The sequence below is a fragment of the Parasteatoda tepidariorum genome, chromosome X2 (genome assembly GCF_043381705.1).
Source record: "Parasteatoda tepidariorum isolate YZ-2023 chromosome X2, CAS_Ptep_4.0, whole genome shotgun sequence".
NCBI lineage: Eukaryota > Metazoa > Arthropoda > Arachnida > Araneae > Theridiidae > Parasteatoda > Parasteatoda tepidariorum.
In genome coordinates, this window is record NC_092215.1 from 16207922 (window position 1) to 16231628 (window position 23707).

The window sequence follows — 23707 nt, forward strand, 5'->3', positions numbered from 1 at the left end:
TAAAAGAAAGGAAACAAAATAATGTAATGAACTCGTAAATTTGTAAAACAAGAGTTCAACTCTGGAGTCATTACTTGTAGTAAAAAGGAATATTGAGCTCTCTAGTCAATATTAGAAGGATGAGAGTTTTCTAATGAACAACATGAAAGAAAAGATACTCAAATGTAGAGGAAAATCATGTCAGCAATTTAGATAACTAATCCTGATATTGACTATCACTACTTACCAGCAATAAAAGAAGTGAAACAGGCAGTCAGAAAATTAAACTGCAATAAAGCCACAGAACCAAATTAAATAAAAGCTGAACTCATAATGATGCCACACATATATAATTTTTTGTTTTACTGACAAACATCATGAATGAAATAAGTCTGATAACATAACCTAGTGTAAAAGCACTATGACCTGACTTTCTCACTACTCACGAGCTGAACTTTAATATATGTATATAAACTTGTTAAATAAGCAACTAAAATTAAAGCTAATCAGGTAATTTACATTTCTTTTCAGAATTTATGAGCTTCCGTGTAATTGCTCTTTTGAAATCCTATGATTTAATTTAAAAGTGTGATAATTGTGATTATTTATATGAAAACCCAAGAAAGCAAGTAAATTAACTAAAATAACTGATGAAAACAAAAGTTAAAAATATTGACATTTTGGCATAACCTACTAAATAAAAAAAAATTGCTTTCCATTTTATAATTTACATCATTTTTTAGGAAATTTAAATGTTTTTGAATTTGAAATATTATGTTGAATAAATTTTGCATAATATATAAACATAATAAAATAATTGGAATTAATCAGCAATCATTTGAAGGATTATTCAGTGTTCATTTGCAGCTATAAATATGTTATAGAATTAAGCCCATTGCTTATATTTACATTATATTTTGTATTTAGTTTTTGGGACAACTTAATATTTAAAAAAGACACTTTATTATAATTTTTTTTTTAATTTTTGTCCCGTTTTTAAAATTGTTAAGATAATTATTTGACTTTCTTATTACTTGTCTGTATTTTGTAGTCTATGTAAAAACTATATATATAATATATAATAAATATTGTAAAAACTATATATATAATATATAATAAATATTATTTTATTAGAACATCTTGCAAGTATGTGAACGTATCCCTACGATTGGTACTCAGCTCCGAATTTTATCAACTGTTAAAGCCACTATGCTTGCTGGACAGGGTAAAAATATTTTTTTCTATACTTTATCATAATGTTTATTAACTCTTCTTTTCCTTTAGTTTTTAAAAAAAATGAAAATTGCTGCAATAAAATAGCCATTCATTTGCAATTTGGTACTAAAATAGCAAAAAAATTAGAAGTGAAATGGTTTCTTATATCTTGACTGATTCATACTAATTTAATAATTTTTTATGTGTGACACTTTTTTATAATTTACACAAAACATTTATTTGTGGAAAATGTTAAGAATATTTTTTGTTGCTTTGTTTCTGTATTTTAGAAGAAAACGTTTTTAAAATATATTTTTTCCAAAAATTAAACTATCAACAAACAAAATAAAGTTTTGTGATTAAATGAAAATCAGTTTACAATAGTATCTCTTAATGAATTTAAGACAGTTCTCCTATTTATATTGTTCTTAAAAAACTTCGTTTTCTCCTCAAAGAACCCTTTTTTAAAAAAAATGTTTTTAGACATAAAAAATTTATTTCATTATTCTTTACTATTAGAAAACGTGTTTATTTTCACTGGTCACCATAAATTTGCATTTCTTTTTTTATGTCTTTGTATCAACATGTTTTGGTACATTAAAAAAAAATCTACATTTTCAAAACTTTTTAAATTCTATGTATCTTTCATACACATTTATTAAACTAGTAACAATTTAACATTTTTTTATATTATTTTTTTAAACAAAAAGTACATAGAAAAAAGTATAATTTTTTGAAAAATTTTCTGAATTGTCATATTTATTTTGACTTTATATTTCATATTTTTCATGTATCATAAAGCAAGCTATTACTTTTGATTTTTCAATCAAATAATTGAATATTATGTGCTAGTCTTATGTGTTTTACGTAAAAAAAATTTTACATATTAAGCAATATATTAGTTATAAACATTATATTTTATAATATTCATGAAAAGTATGGTCCTAACATTTCAGATAAATTAAACTTTTAATAAATAAAATTAGTATTTGCTTTTCATAAATGCTCTTCTGGAAAATGTTTATTAGTGGGAAGAAAAAAATTCCCTTTGGGGGAAAAAGTTTCACTTTCAAGACAGACTACTTTCCAAGAGATTTTCATTTTTGTCCTGTTTTTTAACAGACTTCAATCATAGCACTTAATTAACAATTCTAAGATTGTAAATATTTGATACTTTGAACTAGTCTACAAATTATACAAAAGTGATTTAAGTATCTTATTTAGTTTACCTGATTTGTTGGTTCAGAATTTTTAGGACTCTTAAATAATATTATAAAGAAAAAAATCTTGATTATTTGAATTTTCTTTTCATGAAATTTTCTTAGTGTTTATTGGGAGTCAATTGCTTATTTACCTATTTTTAAAAGATGAAATCTTCTATGAGGAATGTTAGTTGCTACAAACATTTGAAGTTTTTTTTATATGCTTAATTTAAAATGATTTTAATTCAATCAACTATTCAATAATCACTGAATTTTGAAATTACTTACATTAATTAGTGAAATTAAAAGTAATAAATTACTGTAAGTGTTTTAATATTATTTGCATTTCTAATTAGTGAAACAATTTAATTAAAAATAAACTAAATTATAACTTAAAATGAAATAATCTTCAGATTGACTTTTAATAAATAACTTGAACTGAAAGGTCAATAAGTAATGATATTTTGAATTATGTAACAAAAGAGTCATATAACTTAATGTTAGATTTATGAAAAAGTTTATAAAGATATTTTTGAATTTATATTTAATTCATAATTTGTAATTAATGTTGTTAAATTTGTGATTTGGCTACTTGGGCTAAAGTTTTATGTTAGTATGCAAAGTTCAGCTTGTTTTCAAAGCTCATGGGTCTTATCTGTCAGAAATACCTTACTTTATTCATTTAAGATGATAAATATTGCTGAATGACACAATACTGAGAGACCACTGTGTTTAGTTAAATGGCTATCTTTTTTGTAGTATTATGACTGCCACTTCAAATGTTAAGAAAAAATTTAGTTTAAAAATATTGAAGGCTTATTATAAACTATATACACTATTTTTATTGATTGGTTCTTTGTCTTTCCTCTGCATGCATAAATGTTGAAGTACAGCATTACCTAATGCATACTCTGCCTGGTGGCTATAATAATGAGAGAACTCTCAATTTCATTAATCTTCATCTCTTTTTTTTTCTTTGCCTGGTCATAAATACAATCTAAATTGTTTAGAAGAAAATTCAGTTTCCAAACATTGAATTTTCATATTATAAACTTTGGGCTTTTTTGTATTGTTCATTAATTTTCCTCAAAAGTTCAACATTCTCCAATACAGCTTTGGGCTAGTGGCCTCAATAAAGATAGACAACTGTGTTTAGCTTATGGCTTACTTTTTCGGTCATAGCTACTATCTTAAATTTTTAGTATAAAATGCAGTTCCTAAATATTGAATGCTCTTATTATAAACTAAATGCTATATGTGTATTTTCTCTTTCTTCTGCAGTGCACAAATGTTTCAGTGGATTTAGTTATAATTGACAAAAAATTGTCTCTTTAATGTTAAAAATTATGTAGCTACCTTAAAACCAGATCTATTTGAATTGATATATATTGAGCTTTAGCCATAAGTTAGAGCTTTTCTTCTTACTTTTTTTTCATTTTTAGTAAAACTAAAAAATATTAGTAATTGGCATATCAGATTACTATTTTCACAAATCTGTGTTTTTTAAAATCAGTAATGTGTTTAATTTTAATGATATCCATAAAAAAAGTAAATCTTTTTTAAATGTTGTGTCTCCATAATATTTGCTTATAGCTACTTTGACTAATCTATCTTTTCAGATCAAATTGCATTGGGCTTTTTATGATTAATATTTGTTTTCCGTGTGTAAAATAAAATCTTTCTTTTTTAGTTTTCAGCATTGTAGCAGTTTTCTTAAATATATTATCGTAATCGAAAAGTATTAAATGAAAAACTTTTTATAAGCATCCTTAAACATCTGTGTATTATCATTGCTCCTGCAGCTACATTTTTTTAGTTTTATTGTTTCTGGAAACAGTCTGATTAAATTTACTTTTCATATTACCTTGTTTTCTTATCACTTTAAAAACAATTTTAGCTGTTTGAATGGCATTAATTTGTTTATGGAACATGATTTTATAGCATTTAGTTTTTTTAATTTAACTTTCTACGTATTAGTTCAATAGCTTGATTTATTTTCAGGAACGGATGAAGATTTAGAAGCTACAGAAATGTTAGTTGGAAATGCACAAAACTTAATGCAGTCTGTAAAAGAAACAGTCCGTGCCTGTGAAGCTGCATCTATAAAAATTCGCACTGATTCTGGAATACGGGTTCGTTGGATCAGGAAACAGCCATGGTATCAATATTAAAATGCCATTGTTTATTTACCTTTATATATTTTTCAAATAAATTCACTTAATGAACTCTTTTAACTGAAATTAAACATTGCCTTAAGTTGATACTTTTACTAGCTTTGCCATTTTACTTTGCATTTATTTGGTAGTGTTCGTCTTTTGCATTGTGTTGAATTATTCTATATTTATTGGCAGCTTTATAAAAAGAAAAATAACTTTTATTCTACTTGACAACAAAATCAGCAAAAACTTAGTATTTTGTGTATTTTATGTGCAAAAATGTTTCATGATAAAAAAACTGACAACATTATTTGGAAATGTTATAATTAATTATTAGCAAAAGCTTGTAAATCTGAAACATTTTGCTCATAAAAATTTTAAAATGATCAAATATGTACGTAACTTAAGTAAGAAGAAAACCATATTGTAAATTTCTTAAAAAAGGAAATTATATATTAGGATGTTAAAATAGGGATTTATATTATAGTTTTTTATATTATATTTTCTTATTAACATGTTCTAACTATTTTTAATGTAATTTATCATTTATAAATTTTTTTCTGAGCTGTAATGGCTCAGTGGTTAATGCACATAACTGTCATTTTACTTCCATATACTGAGAATCAATCCTCAGTGGCAGCTTAAAACCCACCCAACTTTAGATAGACAGGTACTAGCTTGTTTGGAAAGTAAAAGTGGTCTGTTTGCAATGCTGCTTACATTTCCACCATCATGCTGTTGGTTGTGAAATTGAATAGCCCTATCCTCCATGATCTCTCTGGTCTATAACAGGCTGTTGCAGAAAGGCTTTACTTAAGATGCTAATAGTCTTTCCTTGTTTGTTTTTTTTCTCTTCGCATTTTATAAAAGTGAAATTGACTTTTAATCATTGAACATTGCTGAAATATCTAAAAAAAACATATCATTTCTTTGTGCACGTTTAATACATGAAAAAAATGAGAATATGTGGGTTATATGAGTTACAAAGAGACCAAGTTAAACCCCACTTCTTTATCAAAATTGAGAAAAACGAGTTAAAATTGTGAACAACAGAAATAAAAATATTTTTGCTTAGGACATAAATGAAAAAAATCAGTGATTTTATGTGTTGCAAAGGCATACAGAACAAACTGTGAATAAGTTCATGTTGCTCATCATCTATAAATTATTGTTCTTTCTAACATATTATCTCTCTACTATACGTCTTAAAAAATTGACTAATGTAATGATGCAGAAAAGAGATAGAGTTTTTTCCCATTCAAAATTTGTCATATTGTTAAATTGTAAAAATTTGACTATCTAATTCATGTTTTAGTAAATAAAATGTTTAGAAGTAAAATTTTATCAAAGAAAATGTAGATGTATATTAGGAAGGAAAAATAGGCTACTTTGAATAATAATTCTTCTGCAACAAATCAGAATTTTTTAGCCATTTATGGATGACGCCATGCTGTCTTATACTTACCAGATGATAATACTGATGAAAATAAAAAGAATCATCAGAAAAATGCAGAAAAAAAGTACTTGAAGATGGTTGAGAAGAGTCAAAATCTTTTCTTTCTGATAGAATAGAAAGAAAAAGAAAGAATAAATAGATATTGAATTTTATTTGGTTATAGCTGAGCCAGAAATCTCAACAAAAAAAAAGAAATTGCTCAAGAAGAATGCTGGTATGCAGTTCTGTCTGCAAATACACTCGTTCAAAGACCACATTGCAATACTTATGTCTGACTGGTGCTTCAAGCTATTTTGCTAACTATGGTAATTTATTTTGACAATAAATATTTTTTAATTTTATGCTCTTTGTAATTAGTACAAGTATACTCCCCTGAATATTATATGTAAATAATTTTTGCCAAATATAAGGGTCTTGGATACCTGAAATTGAGGTACTTGGATTCATGCAACACTTGATGATAAATTGGATTTTTAGTTAAAATGGTAGCTACTTATATCTGGAATTACTACCATATTTATTATTGATATCTGCCAATGAATATCTAATAATTCAGGAGAATGTTTGTGCTGTACTTATTGTTAGATCTGCTTAGTTTAGTGCTTTTTGTCTGTGCAATGTGTTATGGAATTCATTGTTTATAGCTCTACTGTTACTGCAAGGTTGTGTTTATGCAAAATATTTCTTGTTTTTATTAGAATTTTTTTGTTTTGAGTAGAATTTTAAAATATACATTTAGAATTTCACTTTTATTTTGTTGTTACGTAAGTAAGTCACTTTTTATTAACGTAAGCTAATAGATGGATGTTATTTTATTCTGGTTTTGTTTAGTTATTTTACAAATATTTACAAAAAATAACTCTTACAATCAATTAGTTGATTGCATGTACAAAAATTTGTTTTGAAATAAGAATATTAATAAAAGTTAATTAATGCGGGATTCTATCAAGATGAATCATTAAAGTATGATAAAAAGTTTGTTTATTTTTAGCTTGTATGTCATAGTCTATGATGTATGTCAATATTATAGCTTTAGGCTTTTTCTTTTAATTTCTATGCTTTGCAATAAATACAACAAAAATATTAGAGCTTATTATCTTTTTTTAACGTAATATGCAATTAAAAATATGTTGATTATAGTTAAATATCGATTTCATTCATGGCAACCATTTTACTACAGTAGCCAATTGCCTATATTTTTAGCTATCCAGTACTATATTTATCGAAACAAAATACTGTGTACAGTAGCAAAACTAATGTGTGTAATAGATATTTAACTGTTCTAAACAATGATGACTTTTTTTATTTATATTTAATGTTTTAATTTGAGAATTTACTGCTTATCTGAAAATATAAACTATGGAGTAAAAGACTTAATGTGAGAGATGATATATGTACTGTAAAGTGCTGCTAGAAAGTTTGGAAAGTGCTCTTATATAAAATAGAAACAGGTGTAATGATGGTATGTACTTATTAAATAAGCCCTCAAGCATATATATGCTTATTTTATTATTAAATAATGAGTTTATTTCTTTACTATCATATGAAGAAAAATATTTTTTTGTCCATTTTCAATGAAAAAAGTTTCATTTTAAATTATTTCAAATGATCTCTATTATTGGTAATGAAAGATAAAAACAATTTTTGTGTTATGCAATTAACATTTTTTTGTTTATTAAATCAGAGTTCTTTAATCTTAAGAATAGTATATATTTAGTTGGGAAAAATTACACTTCATTTAACATATAAATATTTCTTATAACCAAATCCTATACATTTAACCATTTTGTGTATTTTGCATTAACATTGTTAAATTTGCAAATTGTTGTGTTGCACAAGAATTCTGAGAGTTAATAAGCATTTTATTTTTATGCAATTGCTGATTTATTGGGATAATTTGAAATAAAAGAATTTTTTGCCCTCCAAAACTTATTCCTTTCATAAATAAGTTACTTTTAATAAACAATATTTATGAATTAAAAAATATTTTTGTAATTAAAATTATTGAAGATGAATTATTTTGGTCATTCAACTATATTTATACATCTGCATTTGTCTTATCTTTTTTGGAATGCTGTGATATTTCTAATGCATATTTTGGTTATATAAACTTATTTCCTGTTGAATTGTTGTTGCAGATATTATAATAGTATTGTTTATCAAAAACTGCTAAACCTTGAAAAACGTTGAATTTATTTGTAATGTGGCAAAATCTATATAGGGGATGGTAAGAACTGGTTCCCAGTAGATCACCAAAGTCAAGCTTCACTGGTAGCGGTCAGTGAGCGGGTGATTGTCCACTTTGATCAGCATGCAAAGAAACCAAGGGTGTGTGGTATTGGTCCTCATTAAACTATTCTATTGTAAAATGCTTAAATTAGCACACAAATTATCAAGCTACCAAAGCAGGGGTGCCATTCCCTCTTCAAGGGATCAAAATTGGGATGGCATGTCTTTGGATCATTCGCAGGGATGTTTACCAGACCGTCAAAAATAGCCAGTTGTGCAGCTCTAGTGTGGCGTAAACAAAGTGCCACTGCTACTGCATATTATTGCAAAATATTGGAACCTTAGTTGATACTATTTTTACATGATAAGTAGAACAATTTAATCAATTTTCTAAATGGTAAAAAAGATTAAGGTTTTAATAAAAATATTACCATTCTAAATTTCCTTGATAATTCAAAATAGCATCATATAAAACTCATGGTAAAAAGTTTAGATTTTTATTCTTTAAAAAAAAAAGCACTTCACTAACACAAAACCCGTGTTTAAAAATTAACCACTTATAAATCAGTAAAAATACTAACGATCTTAGAATTCCTATGAAAAATAGAAGCCATTATGAGAAAGAAAGTTCAGTAGTAGTCTTTGATCTGCATCTGCAGTTTCCAACTAACTGTTTCTTGTGTTAACAACTCATGATAAACTACGTTAACCTGAAGCATATCTTTCAAGGCCAATATTTGCAAGACATGTTCAGAAAATTCTTATGATAAAAGTTTTTTTTTTTTTTTGCTAAACGCCAAACATTTTCTCTAGAGCCAGTTTTTGGCCAAAAGGTTAAAGCTCTACTATTTAGAGACCAATGGTATGATCGAAAAGATAATATTGAAACTCCGGAAATGTTTATGAAAAATAGACCCAGTGGAAAGATTAATATTTTTAATACGAAAAATATTGTTCAATAATATATTGTTATAAAAATATTAAAGCAAATTAGTGTATTATATATATTTTGGTTAATATGTAACCTATCAACTTATAATGCTTTATTAATAATTTTGTCAATTGTTGGAAAGAAATCTATATTATCTGCAACAACTAAATAAATATTTATCTATCATTATTTTTTATATTCCAAATATGCATTATTTTATGTAGTGTCTTATAAAGTAATGGTCATGGTAATATTTGTTTAAAAGTGTTTGAAATTTTAGAGTTATATCTTAAAGGTTGTGATATTAAATTCCATGTGTAATTCTTGGTGTTATGAAATATTTATGATAATTATTACATTTGTGAATGGTTTTAAAATACTATAATTCACATTATTTATGTTCTTTCAACTATCAAAGTAACTCTGTTTGACTTCAGAACTGCTTATATTAGTGTGCCTATGCGAAAGCCAAATAATTTCTTGATTCTGAAGATCTTGTAAAGTATTCTCACTGAAAATGTTGTACTTTAAATAGCACTTAAGGAATGAGCTTACTTCTATGTATATTGTGCATATATCTAATAATTGAAGTAATTAGGACATATATATATAAAAGCATAATTTTGTCCATTTCAGAATTTATTTTTTCAATCTGTTTACATCAAAGTTACTAATGCATTAAACATGCTTTTGTTTCTTTTCCTGTCATTCATCTAATCATAATCTACATTAGGTTAATAGAAATAATATTTAGTTTAATTACAACTTTTCCAAAATATTAAAATTTTTTGCATGAATTTCATCTTACTTAAAGGAAATAATTTCTTAAAACTCTTGGCTATAATTTCGATCTTTAACTTTTTTAGTTGTGAGTTTTACTCTTATTTATAATAGTTATCTATAAAAATCTCAAATAAAAATTATCAGTGATAAAGTTAACAAGAGAGTTACAGCTTGTGTATTTATCGGGATTATTTTATTATCTTAAAATATACAAAATTGAAAATTCCTTATCAAAATATGATTCTTAACTTCATGAGACAAGCACGATTAGAGGATAAGACCCATATTTAAAGTCGAAAAATGTATACTCAGTTGAAGAGAAACAAAGAATTGTTTCTTTTATAATGTTTTCCAAATTGCAAACAAAAAAAAATTAATCAATTAGCTGAATAGTTGTATGCAAATTTTATCTTACTTTATATGGTATTTATTTTTAAGAAAATATTCAATCTTTTTTTCCTTTTGTCAGATAATAGGTAATCTAATTATGTTGCTTTTTAATATCAAAATTGCTTCAAACAACTAACATCATTCTTTTGTTCATATTTTTTATTGTTAAATAAAAAAAATATTTGCTCTTGTTTGGTTTTTTTCATTCTTTTTACTGATTTTATATCTCCACTCTCATTTTGAATTTTTTTTTATACTGCCTTTTTTCAATGGAATTGTGATATATAGTTTATAAGACTTTCAAAACCTATTAAAGGTTTCATAATTATTTTAATATGTAGCAAAAAATGGAGAAAGGATGCTTACAAATAACTAGCAAAAAATATTTTCATCTCTAAGTTGCCAGATTCACTACCCTCTATTTACACTTTAATTTGTCGAAATATCTAATTAAAGAGTAAACAGAGGGTAGTGGAATACATATTTAAGGCACATTCATACTGAACTTAACTGCATTTGATTTCTCTACTACTTTGAACTGGGCTTTAAAACTAGATTTGCACAAGGTAATTTATTATATTTGATTACTTAAAATTCATAATTAATAAAAGGTTAAGTTTTAAATACATTTTAATTCAATGATTTTCATAGAAATTATTAACATTTATTGAATTAATTGACTATTGGAGGATGTTGTTGATCAGTTATAAAATTTTTAGCTACCCATTTGCCCGAATTGAATTTACACATGGCAAAACTATCAGTGTACATAACTAAACTATTTTATGAAAATATAATATTTTATTAATTTTAATACAATTAACTCAATGATTTTGCATAGAATATATATATGTATACGCAGTGGGGTTCAAAATTAACAAATTTTTTCTAATTGGTCAATTATTTCCAGAACTACTGGACAGATTTTAATAAAATTTGGTTTGAAATTATAGGTTGATGTAATACAAAAATAACAACCATTCCATAACAATTATACTACATGCGCAAGATCATGCATAACCTTCTTAGAGTCCAATGGTATCAAAGAGTGGTTATAGAATTGAATAAAAACAGTTTAATGGGGGTACAGCTCCCCATACAGGTCTTGCACCAGAATTTCATCCTGAAAATGAGGCAATTTATAATTTCCTGGGACTGTTTATCCCACTTTTTCAGTAACGCTGTTTATAGGCACTGGTTACGTGTTTAAATTGCCCTCCCCAGTGTGTGCAGATTTAGAAGCGTACAAGATTTTATCAGATCAAATAATTCATTTAACAATGATTAAATACTGTTAGAATTAAGATCCACTGCTTATTATTTTACAAAAAAATTATAAAAATACTTAAAAACGTCAAGGGACTAACAACCATTTATTCGATTATAATTAAATAAATTTTTGTTCAAATGTGCTTTTATTGTAACTATTAACATGGCAATAATCTTTATGTTACAACAAAAAGCTTTCTCCTACACAAGTATTAGTGCATAGAGAAGTGAACCACAATCAACGCAAATACAACAGTAGACCACATTTTCAAAATATTGATTTGAATATTTCAGTTATATATATAATATTCAGTACATTTAAAATATTAATGCTATAATAAATATGTTACCATCCTAAACGTTTCATGGTTAATTCAGAATTTGATCATTTTATGTAACTTTTTTCAAATACATGAACAAAATATTGCTGATTAGAATTTATATATTGATTATTGTATAAAAAAGCACCAACTTACAAATTTAAAGTCATTTACAAATAAATCGTTTAAAATTTCATTTACTTGTAAAATAAAAAAATATAACAAATATAGTTTAGATCGCTCATTTCTAACTAGAGCACAGAGTACAACTTCTTTACCATTATATGTTTATTACAATTCTTTTTTTTTATTACATTTAAAAAAAATTGATTCAAAAGTGAATGTTGTTTTAAATCTTTTCAAAAATACTAACTTATTTTGAATCTAGCTTTCTAACTATTAAATCGTCAATGAGAAAAAAATTCTATTCCAACTGCTTTATAAATGTGTACTACAATAAAAATTAAAATAGAATGAAAGAAAAAGTTTTTATCTATATAAAATTTATTTTAGTCAATCACCTTTTTTTAAGGTTTAAATATCAATCTTTAATTTAAAAAGCTACAAAGAATTATACTTAAAAGGGAATTCCTAATTGAGCATCAAAGAATATTTGAGATCTGTATTCTCAAAGTACTTATGGGAAATTCTTTGAATCAATTGATTTTTTAGATTTTCTAATAAAAATCTGTAGTTTGAAAAAGGACTCCTACTTAGTAACTTGGACTTCCTGAACTTTGAAATATTAGTTCTACTGAAAACAAGCAATCTTTAAAAGATGTTTATTTTAGATGACTAAAAACAGGCAAAGGACACATAATTGGGACGCAAAACTACATGTAAGACATAAATTTGCATTTGCTGTTAAATCATTATAACTAGTCACACAATTGAAAAACATAGAAGTACATGCTTACTGACATTTTGAAAACACTGTCCAGTCTTATTGGCATGCAAATATAAAACAAACTATTTTTGCCCAGTCCAAGTTTTTATGTTAATTTTTCAAGAGAGAAAAAATTTTGTTAAAAGTGTTTAAATGTTTCTACTCATTCTGAAGCTAAGAATTATTCTTAAAAGGGAATTTATAATTGAACATCAAAGAATATTAGTGATTTATATACTCAAAGTACTTATGTGAAATTTTTCAAGTCAATTGTTTTTTTAAATTGTCTAATAAAAATCTGTAGTTTAAAAGAGGATCACTTTAAACCCCTTCTCCTACCTACTAACTTGGACTTCCTGAACTTTGAAATATTAGTTCCAATGAAAACAAGCAATCTTTAAAATATATTTATTTCAGATGACTAAAAACAGGTAATGGACACATAATTGGGACGCAAAACTACACATAAGAGGTAAATTTGCATTTGCTGTTAGATCATTCTAACTAATCACACAATTGAAAACATTGTCACTAAGTACATACTTAGTGACATTTTGAAAACACTGTCCAATCTTGCTGGCATGCAAATATAAAACATAATAAACTATTTTTGCCATGTTCAAGTCTTTATGTTCATTTTCAAGAGAAAAGATATCTTGTTGGAAGTGTCTAAATGTTTCTATAGCTAAGAATATTTTCAAATTCATTAATTGTTATTTAACATAACATGTTCTTCATTTCAGATATGAAAATTTTTTTTGACCACTTTATATTGATTACTTGATCCAGTCTGTTTCAAATTTACGGATTACAGTTGCTTTTATCGACTCTGTCCCATATGTGTCCAGTTTTCAAGATGCATTTATGGCAGTTGATGTAACCAACTGTACACGTATATTTATATTTTTGGTCGAAGTTAAAATTTCTTACAAATACTTAACCTGCAAACAAAGTTTTTTCTGTTCTTTTTTAAATAGTGTGAAACGAAATACGTGGGATTAATTTATAGTCTTAGAAATGCATTTATGACAGTTTCATAGAACTTTGTTCACTAAGTAGTTTTAGTTGAATATTTTTGATAAAATTTAAATAATTTTTATGGGTCTGTGACTCGCCCAGCAAACAAAACTGTTTCTGTTCTTTTATCAATGATATAAAACAAAAATGGGTGGTTTGCCCAGAAAGTTTCTTCATGTGTTGGCCTTTTCCTGGAATCGATACCAATACCACTTATTGCAGATGCTCTACTTCCTTCATTATCAACTTCAATCATAACTTTGTGTAGCATGAGTGATACATGCAGGTCATTTTGCTCTCTGATTTTTGTAAGATCAGCACGATCAGAAAATAGCTTAACCATTCCAAATTTTCTCATATCTTCCGAAAGTTCTCTTCGATATTCTAGTTGAAATCGAGGTAATCCAACCATAACACGCCGCATTTCTAGTTTGCTTCGAATTCTACAAATAGAAGTTAGTTGAAAATTCGGTATTTCTCGCATGTTTTTTGGTAAAATCAATAACATGCTAATGTTTCCACCCATGTAATCCATTTCTAAGAAGGAATAATTAAGTTCATTATCGTAAAAATATCCAAAATATTCTTCTTGTTTCATAAATGGTACTATTTTTGATGTTCCATTTGATTTATGAAAGAAACTATTCCACAATTCATAAAAGGGATGTTCCCATAATCCTTTGAAGTATATAACATTTGTAAGAACCATAAGTGTCATTGGATCTAAAGGTTCATTTAAAAGCTTTTTCATATGAGAGTTTGTTTTGTTAGATATCCATTGATTAATAGTATTCATGGATATTTGTTCTTCATTGGCGAAATCCACGTAGATTATTTCCGCTTCAAAATACTCTAGCACTTTGCGTTTGTAAATCTGAGATATATGGTAGCCTCGTTGAATAAATAAGCTGTTTGCTAGAGAGAGTGAAATTATGTCATTTTCTTTTTCCAAAGAACTAAATAAAGTTCGAAAACCTTCTAAAATGTCTGATGGATTTAAAAGATTGAAGTGTAATGCATTGCTTATTTGAGTCTTGGTCAATCCATCTGCTCCAATATAAATCATGCCCAATGCAGCTGAAATACTTAGAGGTGATATAATAAAATTATCATTTTCGTCGATTTCATTTATTAATCGAGATGATAGAGAAAGTAGAGTTTTTGAAAAGATATTGGGTTCATTTAAACAATTTCTAGATTCTTCACTCACAGTGGAAATCACATTTAGCACAAATATTAAACATATAAATATACTTTCCTTTCTCTTTATACTAACAGATGACATTTTCAAAACCTGGAAAAAATATGAGTCAATTTCAGTTTATAAGAAAATATTTTTCAAAAAGTTAAAGATTTTTAAAAACTAATTAATTTAATGTTTAATTTACATAATAGATTATTTTATTCATTAAATGAAAAATAAATATTAGTGAATGGCTTTTTTATGACAGAAGTCGTCCAGTTGCAAATTCTAGTAACTGCATTTTTGGGGTAAAGGTAAGAGTTAAATAATATCAGATTTTTGCTCAGTTCTGAGAGTGCCCTTCCTAGTGTTTTGTGTAATATTATTAAATATTTTTTGATGTTTCATATTATTCACTGAAATGAGTTTAAGAAATTCGCTACTTAATGTTGATTTTTAAGTATTTTAAAATCGTATACATTGCTCTAACCCAGCGATTCTCAATTTTTTTTCAACTATAAAACGCTAAATAATTAAAATTGTTCTTTCAGCGGAACCCGGACTTAACAATTAAGTTTATTAAGGTAATAGTGAACGTTATAACCTGTAAAAAACTATTTTTAAAATATTTAATCAGAGGAGGGAAAATTTTTCATTGTTTTACCATTTATAATCTTAAATTAGGATTTACGTCAGACAGTTAAACTTGCAGTCCTTGTAATATATCTAGTGGTTGTAACTTCGTTTTTGGTGTGTTAAACTTAATTTGAAAGTTTTTAATCTATTTGAAAACTAAGAGAGAAACTGGCGTATTTCCTTTTCTTCTGACTCTCCACGTGCTAATGGTGGAAGCGTGTGAAGTGTTGCCATAGGTAAAAGAGTTCTGCTCTACGCCACCTATAGCCCATTTCGATCGCTAATTGAAAAGAAGCTTTTAAGTTCCTATTCTCAGTTTGGTCGATGCAAATTTCGTATGGGTAAAAATAACATCATTTCTAAAAGCTTGAAGCATGCTCTCTCAAACTGTGCCAACAATTTCGTTAGAAAAAATCTTTCAAACCATTTGTTTCGAAAAGAAAAGTTGCTTAAATGTAGTTAATATAGAACTGTTTCCATTATTTTGATCCATTCCATTCTTTATATGTTTCATGAAATTCGTTTAATTTAAATAAATATAATAAAGTAAAAAATATTAATTATTAATTTAATAAATATGGAACTTGTAATTTTATGTTATCATGGGAGATAGGGAAAATAAAATTTGCCTACACGATTAATATATTTTTGCTCCTTATTTGATTAATCCTTTAATTACTGACGACAATTTAAGTTTTTGAGATAGCAGAATATGAATTGACCAGCCATTAACATTTTGAACAGGAATGATATTATAGAAAAGCGAGGGCCCAATTCACTGAACTATCCCAGCACTCTTATGTGCTTTTAAAATATTGTTATCTCTGTGTTTTTAAAAATAATAAACTCTATGTCCTTTTTTAACCCTTTGACAGTTATGAACGAGTTCAGCTCGCAATCGAATCGTGCCTCATAATGCGCGCAAGCGAGTTCCGCTCGGGAGCAAGATTTTGACCGTAACGTAATGGTTAGTAACGAGCACTACTCGCGTAGCGAAATTTTTCCCCAATGCGCGCTGACGAGCTGAGCCCGTTCGCCATTATTCTGCATTGAGTATCTTAAAAGCGAAAAGTACGTAAAAACTGTTATTTATGTAATACGAGTACTTTAAGAAATTTTTAAAACGCGTGAGGCGAGCTATCTATCGCATCCAGAGATGCCAACTTGCTCCGCTTTGTAAAATAGTATTTCCTAGTGATAGCGAAAGTCAAGTTTCTTTCAGTTTAGTATTTTTCCTTTTAAGTAATTTTTTCACCACTAAATATCAAAAACTATCTAAAATGCAACGTTAGAGCAACAATCTACTGGTTACTCTATTTAAAAGTAGGCGTAACTGTCCTTCTCCAACGAAATTTACTGCATAATTTGCTACGACTTTATTATATAACAATTCCAGAAGACGGAGCAGTTAGCATCGCCAGAGATAGGTGACATTTTCGGAAGAACGGAGGTGGAAAACAGATGCCACTTTCGACTACTGTTTGCACGTAATACTGCGCGAATTAATGAAAAGAAAACTGCTCATTTCCCTGACCGTCAAAGGGTTAAAAAATAGTGAAGTTGAGTAAGGAATTTTTAGTGTAATTATTTCAGTATACTTGACTTAAACATTGTTTTTTTTCTAATTTACTTATTTAGTTTTTTTTTTTTTTTTTTTTTTTTTTTTTTTTTTTTTTTTTTTAAGGAGAGAAGAATAAAAAGATATAACAATGAAAGTGAAAGAAACCTGTGAAACTCTCAAAAATGATATTAAAAAGCAGAAAATTCGGACTATTGAATTAGTTGATAAAAGCGATTCTTTATCTTGATTAGTTTCACATTTTCAATGGAATACATAGAGGCGGAAGTTGCTTTATGTGTCAATTTCAAGCATGTAAGGAGTCTTTTCTTTAATGGCTCTACTTTTGAAAATACGGCGTCGCTAATTTGAGAAATAAGTTTCATTCTTCTATCTCGGCAGAATAGAAGATAATATGAGATACGTTGAAAGAAAAAACATTTAAAATGATTTTTGACAATATTTGGTATCTTAATGATAAGTTCCCACTTCATTTTTGAAGGGAAATGAAATTGAAGATCAAGGGGAAAAGTGGTTTATGTCCATTTTCATCAAAAATCATCTTATGCATTTTGAAGATTACTAAATTTTGATAAATCAATAACGTGAGGATGAATCGGCATAATCTGCTTCCTAGCTTTTAAAGTTTCTTAAATTTATGTTTTTAATTATTCTTAATCGGATTTTAATAAAACTAAACCAACTATTTAATTTTTATTACATTTTATAAAAAGCTAATAAAAATATTTCATTTTCTTAGCAATCAATGTAACGGCTAAATTTTTATTTCGATTAATGTAAAACTCATTAATTCACTGTCGCGATTAAATCGAAAACAAATTCTTTATTTCTTACTACAAAAATGTTTCAGTTACATGGTTATTCTAATATTCACAGTCTTTTTGGCGATTAGTTTTCGCAAAATTATTTTCAAATTTAATATTGATTAAGGGGGTTGGCTTTATATTGAGCTATGTTGTCTTTCCATAAATCGCCACCCACGGATCTCTTCCCAGGCTCCTAACTGTCCGTTGGGGACAATTCATTTATTTATACTATCGATTTATTGGTGATCGGACTGGAGGGCTTCGGATTGAATTTTTATCTTTACAGAAATTCTTGATGTTGAGAGAATGATCCCTTTGAGAGACTTATTTCTAAGTATGGCCATATTCTCTAAATAATAAATAAATTTTTCTCAAATGAATTTGTTTATTTTTCTGGGATAAATATCTCTTCATAACAAAATTCAGATGTCTCTCACACGGCCAAAAATTATACTTGAATTCTTCAAAGAAACTACAGCTACTATATAGTAAAGAATTTGGACTAAACTGCTGTGAAAGTGAGAAAATCGGTTCTCCCCTATAATCATTACACAGTGAAGATGGAATGTACCTGGAAGAAACATTTCCTGTCCATGTGTTGACAAGTAGAACAAAGAAAAGTGCGGTGATGAAGTATTGATTGGGAAGGAATTTTGAGGAAAAAACGCTCCTTGTTCAACTATCCCAGTCAATTAGATCAAAAAAACGTCTTGCTTCGAACTTAATTCCCAGAAATCTGAAAATTATTTCATTTCACTTTGGGCATACCAAATAAGGATAATATAAGTCTGGGATGATTTCTGAAGCGAGCAAAACTTTTGAGAGAGAAAAAAGTTGCAAAATTTTCGTCACTTTTTTAGTTTTTGTCTCATAACATCTAAAGGGTGCATTATACGCAAACTTTTAATAAAATTGAAAATCAATCAATTCGCATCGAATGATATGCTTGAGCCGTGATGGCTCAAGGGATTGAGCGTTCGCCTTCCAACGAGGTGAACCGGGTTCGAATCCCAGCGATGACTGGTCGATACGAATTCCGCACCTCCCACAGTGCTGACGTAAAATATCCTCAATGATAGACAGATCGTGGGTTAAAGTAGCATTACCATCAGGCTAACCGTGGGAGATTTTCGTGGTTTTATTCTCCATCTAACGAAATTGCGGGTTAGTTCCAGCAAAAAGCATCCACGAAGGCAAATTTCTCAGAATTCTTGATCCAGGAGTTCCTTTGTCTTCTGGATTGAGTTCAAAATTACAAGGCTACGGAGCTGAACATCACTAATCGTAAGCCCAAAAAATTGGGTCAGCTGATCAACGACGGTTAAGGTAAGGAATAATATACTTAAAGATATTAAATTTGGTTATTTGATTTAATGGTTTGGTCATAATCAGAAATAATAAATTTTTAGCTTTGCCTAAAAAAAAATTTCTGCTTCTTGCTTTTAAATGCCCGTGAACCGTTTATGCCCTTTCAAATAAAAAATATAAATTACGAATAAGAAAATTTAAAAAATATATAAATCTGTTTTCAGTGCTCATATAGTTTTAATATTTATTTATTCCTACACATAGATACTCTTTAAAAAAAAAAAAAAAAAAAAGTGTAGCCTTAATTTTCGATGGCCTCCATTCTAAAAACTGCCCTACCCTTTATAACATCTTACACACTCTGTCTCACTACTTTGAGGGAATTATTGCCCACTTTTGTATACCTACACACTTAGTTCAGCTTTATTCTTTTATTCGAGTTTCAACTGTTGCCTAAGTTTGTTCCATAGACTTTGTTTTTATTTTTATTTTTTATAGTGGGCATTATTTATTTCTTTTGTGGAGAGAGATTAATAATTGCAGACATGTTTTAAGTTATGCAATTTTAATGAATAAACATACATCTTTTTTGTCGGATTCGGATTTTTGACCTTTGAAATATAAGGGTTAGTCACAATCTGGAAAATAAGGACTTAATAGCTTGGTCAAGAAAGTGATCCGAAGTTTGGACTCCTTAATGTTAATTTTGCTCTTTTGCGTATTTCACTATACCTCTTGAACTTAGAGAATTGAAAAAATTTTGCATATAATTAAAAAATTCGTTTATCCAAAGATAATTTCATACGAAATGTAACTTTTAATGTTATTTTTTATTACTTTATTTAATAATAAAAGTAAAATTTTTTTAATTATTAGGATTAAAAAATTTAACATTATTTTAAAGAATGCTATTTTAAATGGCAAAATACATAATTTGAGTGAAATCAGTCAAATAGTTCCAGATAAATCGAATTTTTAAAGGCTATATTTTTAAAATTCGATTTTATTATAAATTTACTGATCATTAATTTTGCTTTGTGTAAAATTTTGCGTAATATGTACCCTTCAGAAGTTATGAGGCAAAAACTGAATAAGTGCCAAAAATTTTGTATTATTTTTTATTTTTACTTTTTACCGTCTTTCAAAAGTTTAGCTCACTCATATTATTCTTATCTGGGAAGATTAAAGTCAAATAAAATAATTTTTAGCTATCTGAGAATAAATTCGAACCAAAAATCTAACTTGACTGGGCAAATCGAATATTTGCTCCTGAAAGTTCTGAAACCTTTGAATTCGTTTTTCTCAGAATCGACTTTCACGGAAACAGACTGCTTTCCTCCATTAATCTTCAATTGAGATCTCTTATAAATCTAAACATTATAAAATTTTGTAACTGGTTGTTTCTGAAATATCTCACACATGCGGTTAAAAACATCTATAAGAACAACCCAAAATTCATAAAAACTAAAAATACACTACGTTTCATTGAACCAATGTTCGTGATAAATACGGAACTATTCACTACATTAATTTTTGTTGAATTGTAAACATTTTGACATAGATTATTTTTACATTTGTTACATAATTAATGGCTATTTTAGTAAAACTTGAACTTACTTTCGACTGCAAACACCTCGAGTAAAACTAAAACTTTGATGCAATTAAGTCATTTTGTAAAATCCACTTGTAAAATCCTATTTTACGAAATACCGGAACTTTGATATTTTCTCAGAGATCCGTTCTCGCAAAGGAAGTATTTCCTATAGCATAAAAAGACAATTGTTATATTTTTATCAATAACATCATTAAAACATTGTTTTAATACTACTTTTAAATATAATATTACCTTAGATAATTAACTAATGATACAGAAGAAATAAAATTTTTGTTTGTTTGCTACTTTTTGCCATTATTATTATTATTTCATTTATTTATTTATTTGTGTGTATATATTTTTTTTTTGAGAATTTTTAATGGGTAAATTTATTTTTGAAAAAAAAGGTTTCGAATATTGTGTCATTCTTTTTAACACATTCTTCACTAACGTTGCGCCTGTACAACACTTAGATGTAAAAAGTACTATAAAAAAGTGCCAGATTCAACCGGTCCTAATTAACAAGCACAGCTTTGTGTATATTTGAGAGAGGTAGTCCCGCAGTGAACTGATTGTTAAGACACTGTTCCCAGCAGATCACCGAAGTCAATCATCACATCACTGGCTGTGGTCAGTGTACGGGTGGGTGTCCACTGGGATCAGTCTGCGTAGGGAGCGAGAGTGTACGGCATTGGTCCTAGTTAAAATGTTCTACCGTACGTACAATGCTCGACTTCGTGTGCAGGTCGTTGGGCTACCGAAGCGGGGGTGCCATCCCCTCTGCAGATTGTGATGGCATGTCTTCGGATCATCCTCAGGGATGTTTCCCCGATCGTCGCCTTTAGCCCAGTGTGCAGCTCTAGTTCGACGTAAATGAACTACAACATGTTTGAAAGGGGTAAAAACCTCTTTGCATGTTTCAAAATCGGTTTTTGTTTATATTCAGAGCAAAAAACAGGCTTTCGTGAGGACATTTCACGCATTAGCTTTATGATCAGTTAACAGTTAACTTGGCTATGTCAGTTAACTTCTCTCTTCTACATTTCAGTTTATGATGCAATACTTTAAGGTCATATGTTTTTTGCCTGTGTTATTTTCAAAGCTGCAGACCTAGTGTGCGTATATGTATGCATATAAACCTATGCGTTCTTTATAAACTTGTACAGTCAGACAGAAAATGAAATAAAATAAAATAAAATAGTGCACAGTAGGAGCTTAAAAAAATATTTTTAACGAATTTTATAATGATTGGGATAAACTTAATACTTTTCTTTACTTATTGTACAAATGTTAATCTTTATTTAACATAACACAAAACAAACTGCTCTCATAAATTTAAATTTCTTTCTCCTCAGTCTTTCTCTACTAGTTTTCAAATTTTTCTGGAATGTGGCAACTCTGTTATTGAGTCAGAATGAACAATTTTTTTTCAAAGTTGTAAAGAAAGAAAAATAACTTGTGAAATCGTAAAGAAAGAGTTACCTTGTAAACAAAGGAAAATAACTGGTAGTAAAACTATCTTATTTCCAGTACTTTTTTTGGAGGAGTAAATTATTCGTGTACGATACGACGATTCATTAATGATTACAACATGCTTACTGACCGCTTTCTTACACAAATAGTAATTTTAGTTTTCTCTATTTATTTATCTAACAATAGTGTACATACTTACAGGGATTTTATAACCTTTGTTGAACAGCCGGCCCAATTTTTGGGTTTATTACGACTACTAATGATCAACTATGTAGCCTTGTAATTTTAAACCCAATCCAGAAGACAAGGGAACTCCTGGATCAAATATTAGGAGAAATTTGCCTTCGAGGAGGACTTTTTGAGGGAACTAACCCTCATTTGCGTTACATGGAGAGGAAGACCACGAGAACCTCCCACGGTTAGCCTAACGGCAAAGGGACTCTAACATACATACAGAGATTGGACAAGAATGAAAAAACACTTCTATACTAACTCTATGTAAACAATCTTTCTTTCAGCAGCAAATATTTTGAAAGATTTTACTTGGCAAAACTGTTGGCGCAATTTGAAATATCATGCTTGAAGCTTTTAAAAATGGTGTCCTTTTCATCCGCGCAAAATTTACATCGATCAAAATCGGAAAGTTAAAAAGTTTTTTTCTTTTTTCAATACCATTATAATTAAAATTAGCATTATTATATAAATATTGTAATCCTATAGAATATGATTTCAAAATTACTGGTATTAAAGTTAGAAAGAAGTTATCAACTTCCAAAGTTCATTTTGGTTTATCCGAATTTTACGTGGGTAAATATGACACAATTTCTAAAAAAGTTCAAGCATGATCTTTTAAATTGTGCCACTTGCCATGTAGAGTCTTCCAAAACATTTTCTGCTAAAAGAAAAGTTGCTTACATAGAGTGTTTCAAGAAGAGTGATTTCATAGAAGTGTATCCATATTTTTGTCCTAACCCTATATGTCCCGCAGTGAACTGATCGTTAAGACACGGTTCCCAACAGATCACCGAAGTCAAGCATCACTGGCTACGGTCAGTGTGCGGGTGGGTGACCACTAGGATCAGCCTGCGCAGGGACCGAGGGTGTGCGGTATTGGTCCTCGTCAAACTGTTCTACCGTAAAGTGCTCAAATCGCTTGCAGGTCGTCGCGCTACCAAAGCGGGGGTGCCATCCCCTCTGCAAAGGATCAAAATTGTGATGGCATGTCTTCGGATCATCCTCAGGGATGTTTCCCAGATCGTCGCCAATAGCCCATTGTACAGCTCTAGTGCGACGTA

At 28.3% G+C, this 23707-nt stretch overlaps 2 protein-coding genes across 7 annotated transcripts in view; one reads left to right on the top strand and one right to left on the bottom strand.

Moving 5' to 3' along the window:
- Positions 1–10532, top strand: part of LOC107442096 (vinculin) — a 62704-nt gene extending 52172 nt beyond the window's left edge. For all 3 annotated transcript variants that reach the window (XM_021148686.3, XM_021148685.3, XM_071188280.1), the window contains 2 exons: positions 1114–1204; positions 4398–10532. In XM_021148686.3, the coding sequence (XP_021004345.1) occupies positions 1114–1204; positions 4398–4567 (261 nt within the window). In that variant the 3' untranslated portion in view covers positions 4568–10532. The remainder of the gene's footprint in view (positions 1–1113; positions 1205–4397) is intronic.
- A 2675-nt stretch (positions 10533–13207) lies between these two features.
- LOC107448596 (intracellular coagulation inhibitor 3) overlaps positions 13208–23707 on the bottom strand; it is a 49279-nt gene continuing 38779 nt past the window's right edge. For all 4 annotated transcript variants that reach the window (XM_043056724.2, XM_043056734.2, XM_016063856.3 and 1 more), the window contains 2 exons: positions 20963–21105; positions 13208–15127 (listed from right to left, as the gene is read on the bottom strand). In XM_043056724.2, coding sequence (XP_042912658.1) covers positions 13913–15118 — 1206 coding nt within the window. In that variant the 5' untranslated portion in view covers positions 15119–15127; positions 20963–21105 and the 3' untranslated portion in view covers positions 13208–13912. The remainder of the gene's footprint in view (positions 15128–20962; positions 21106–23707) is intronic.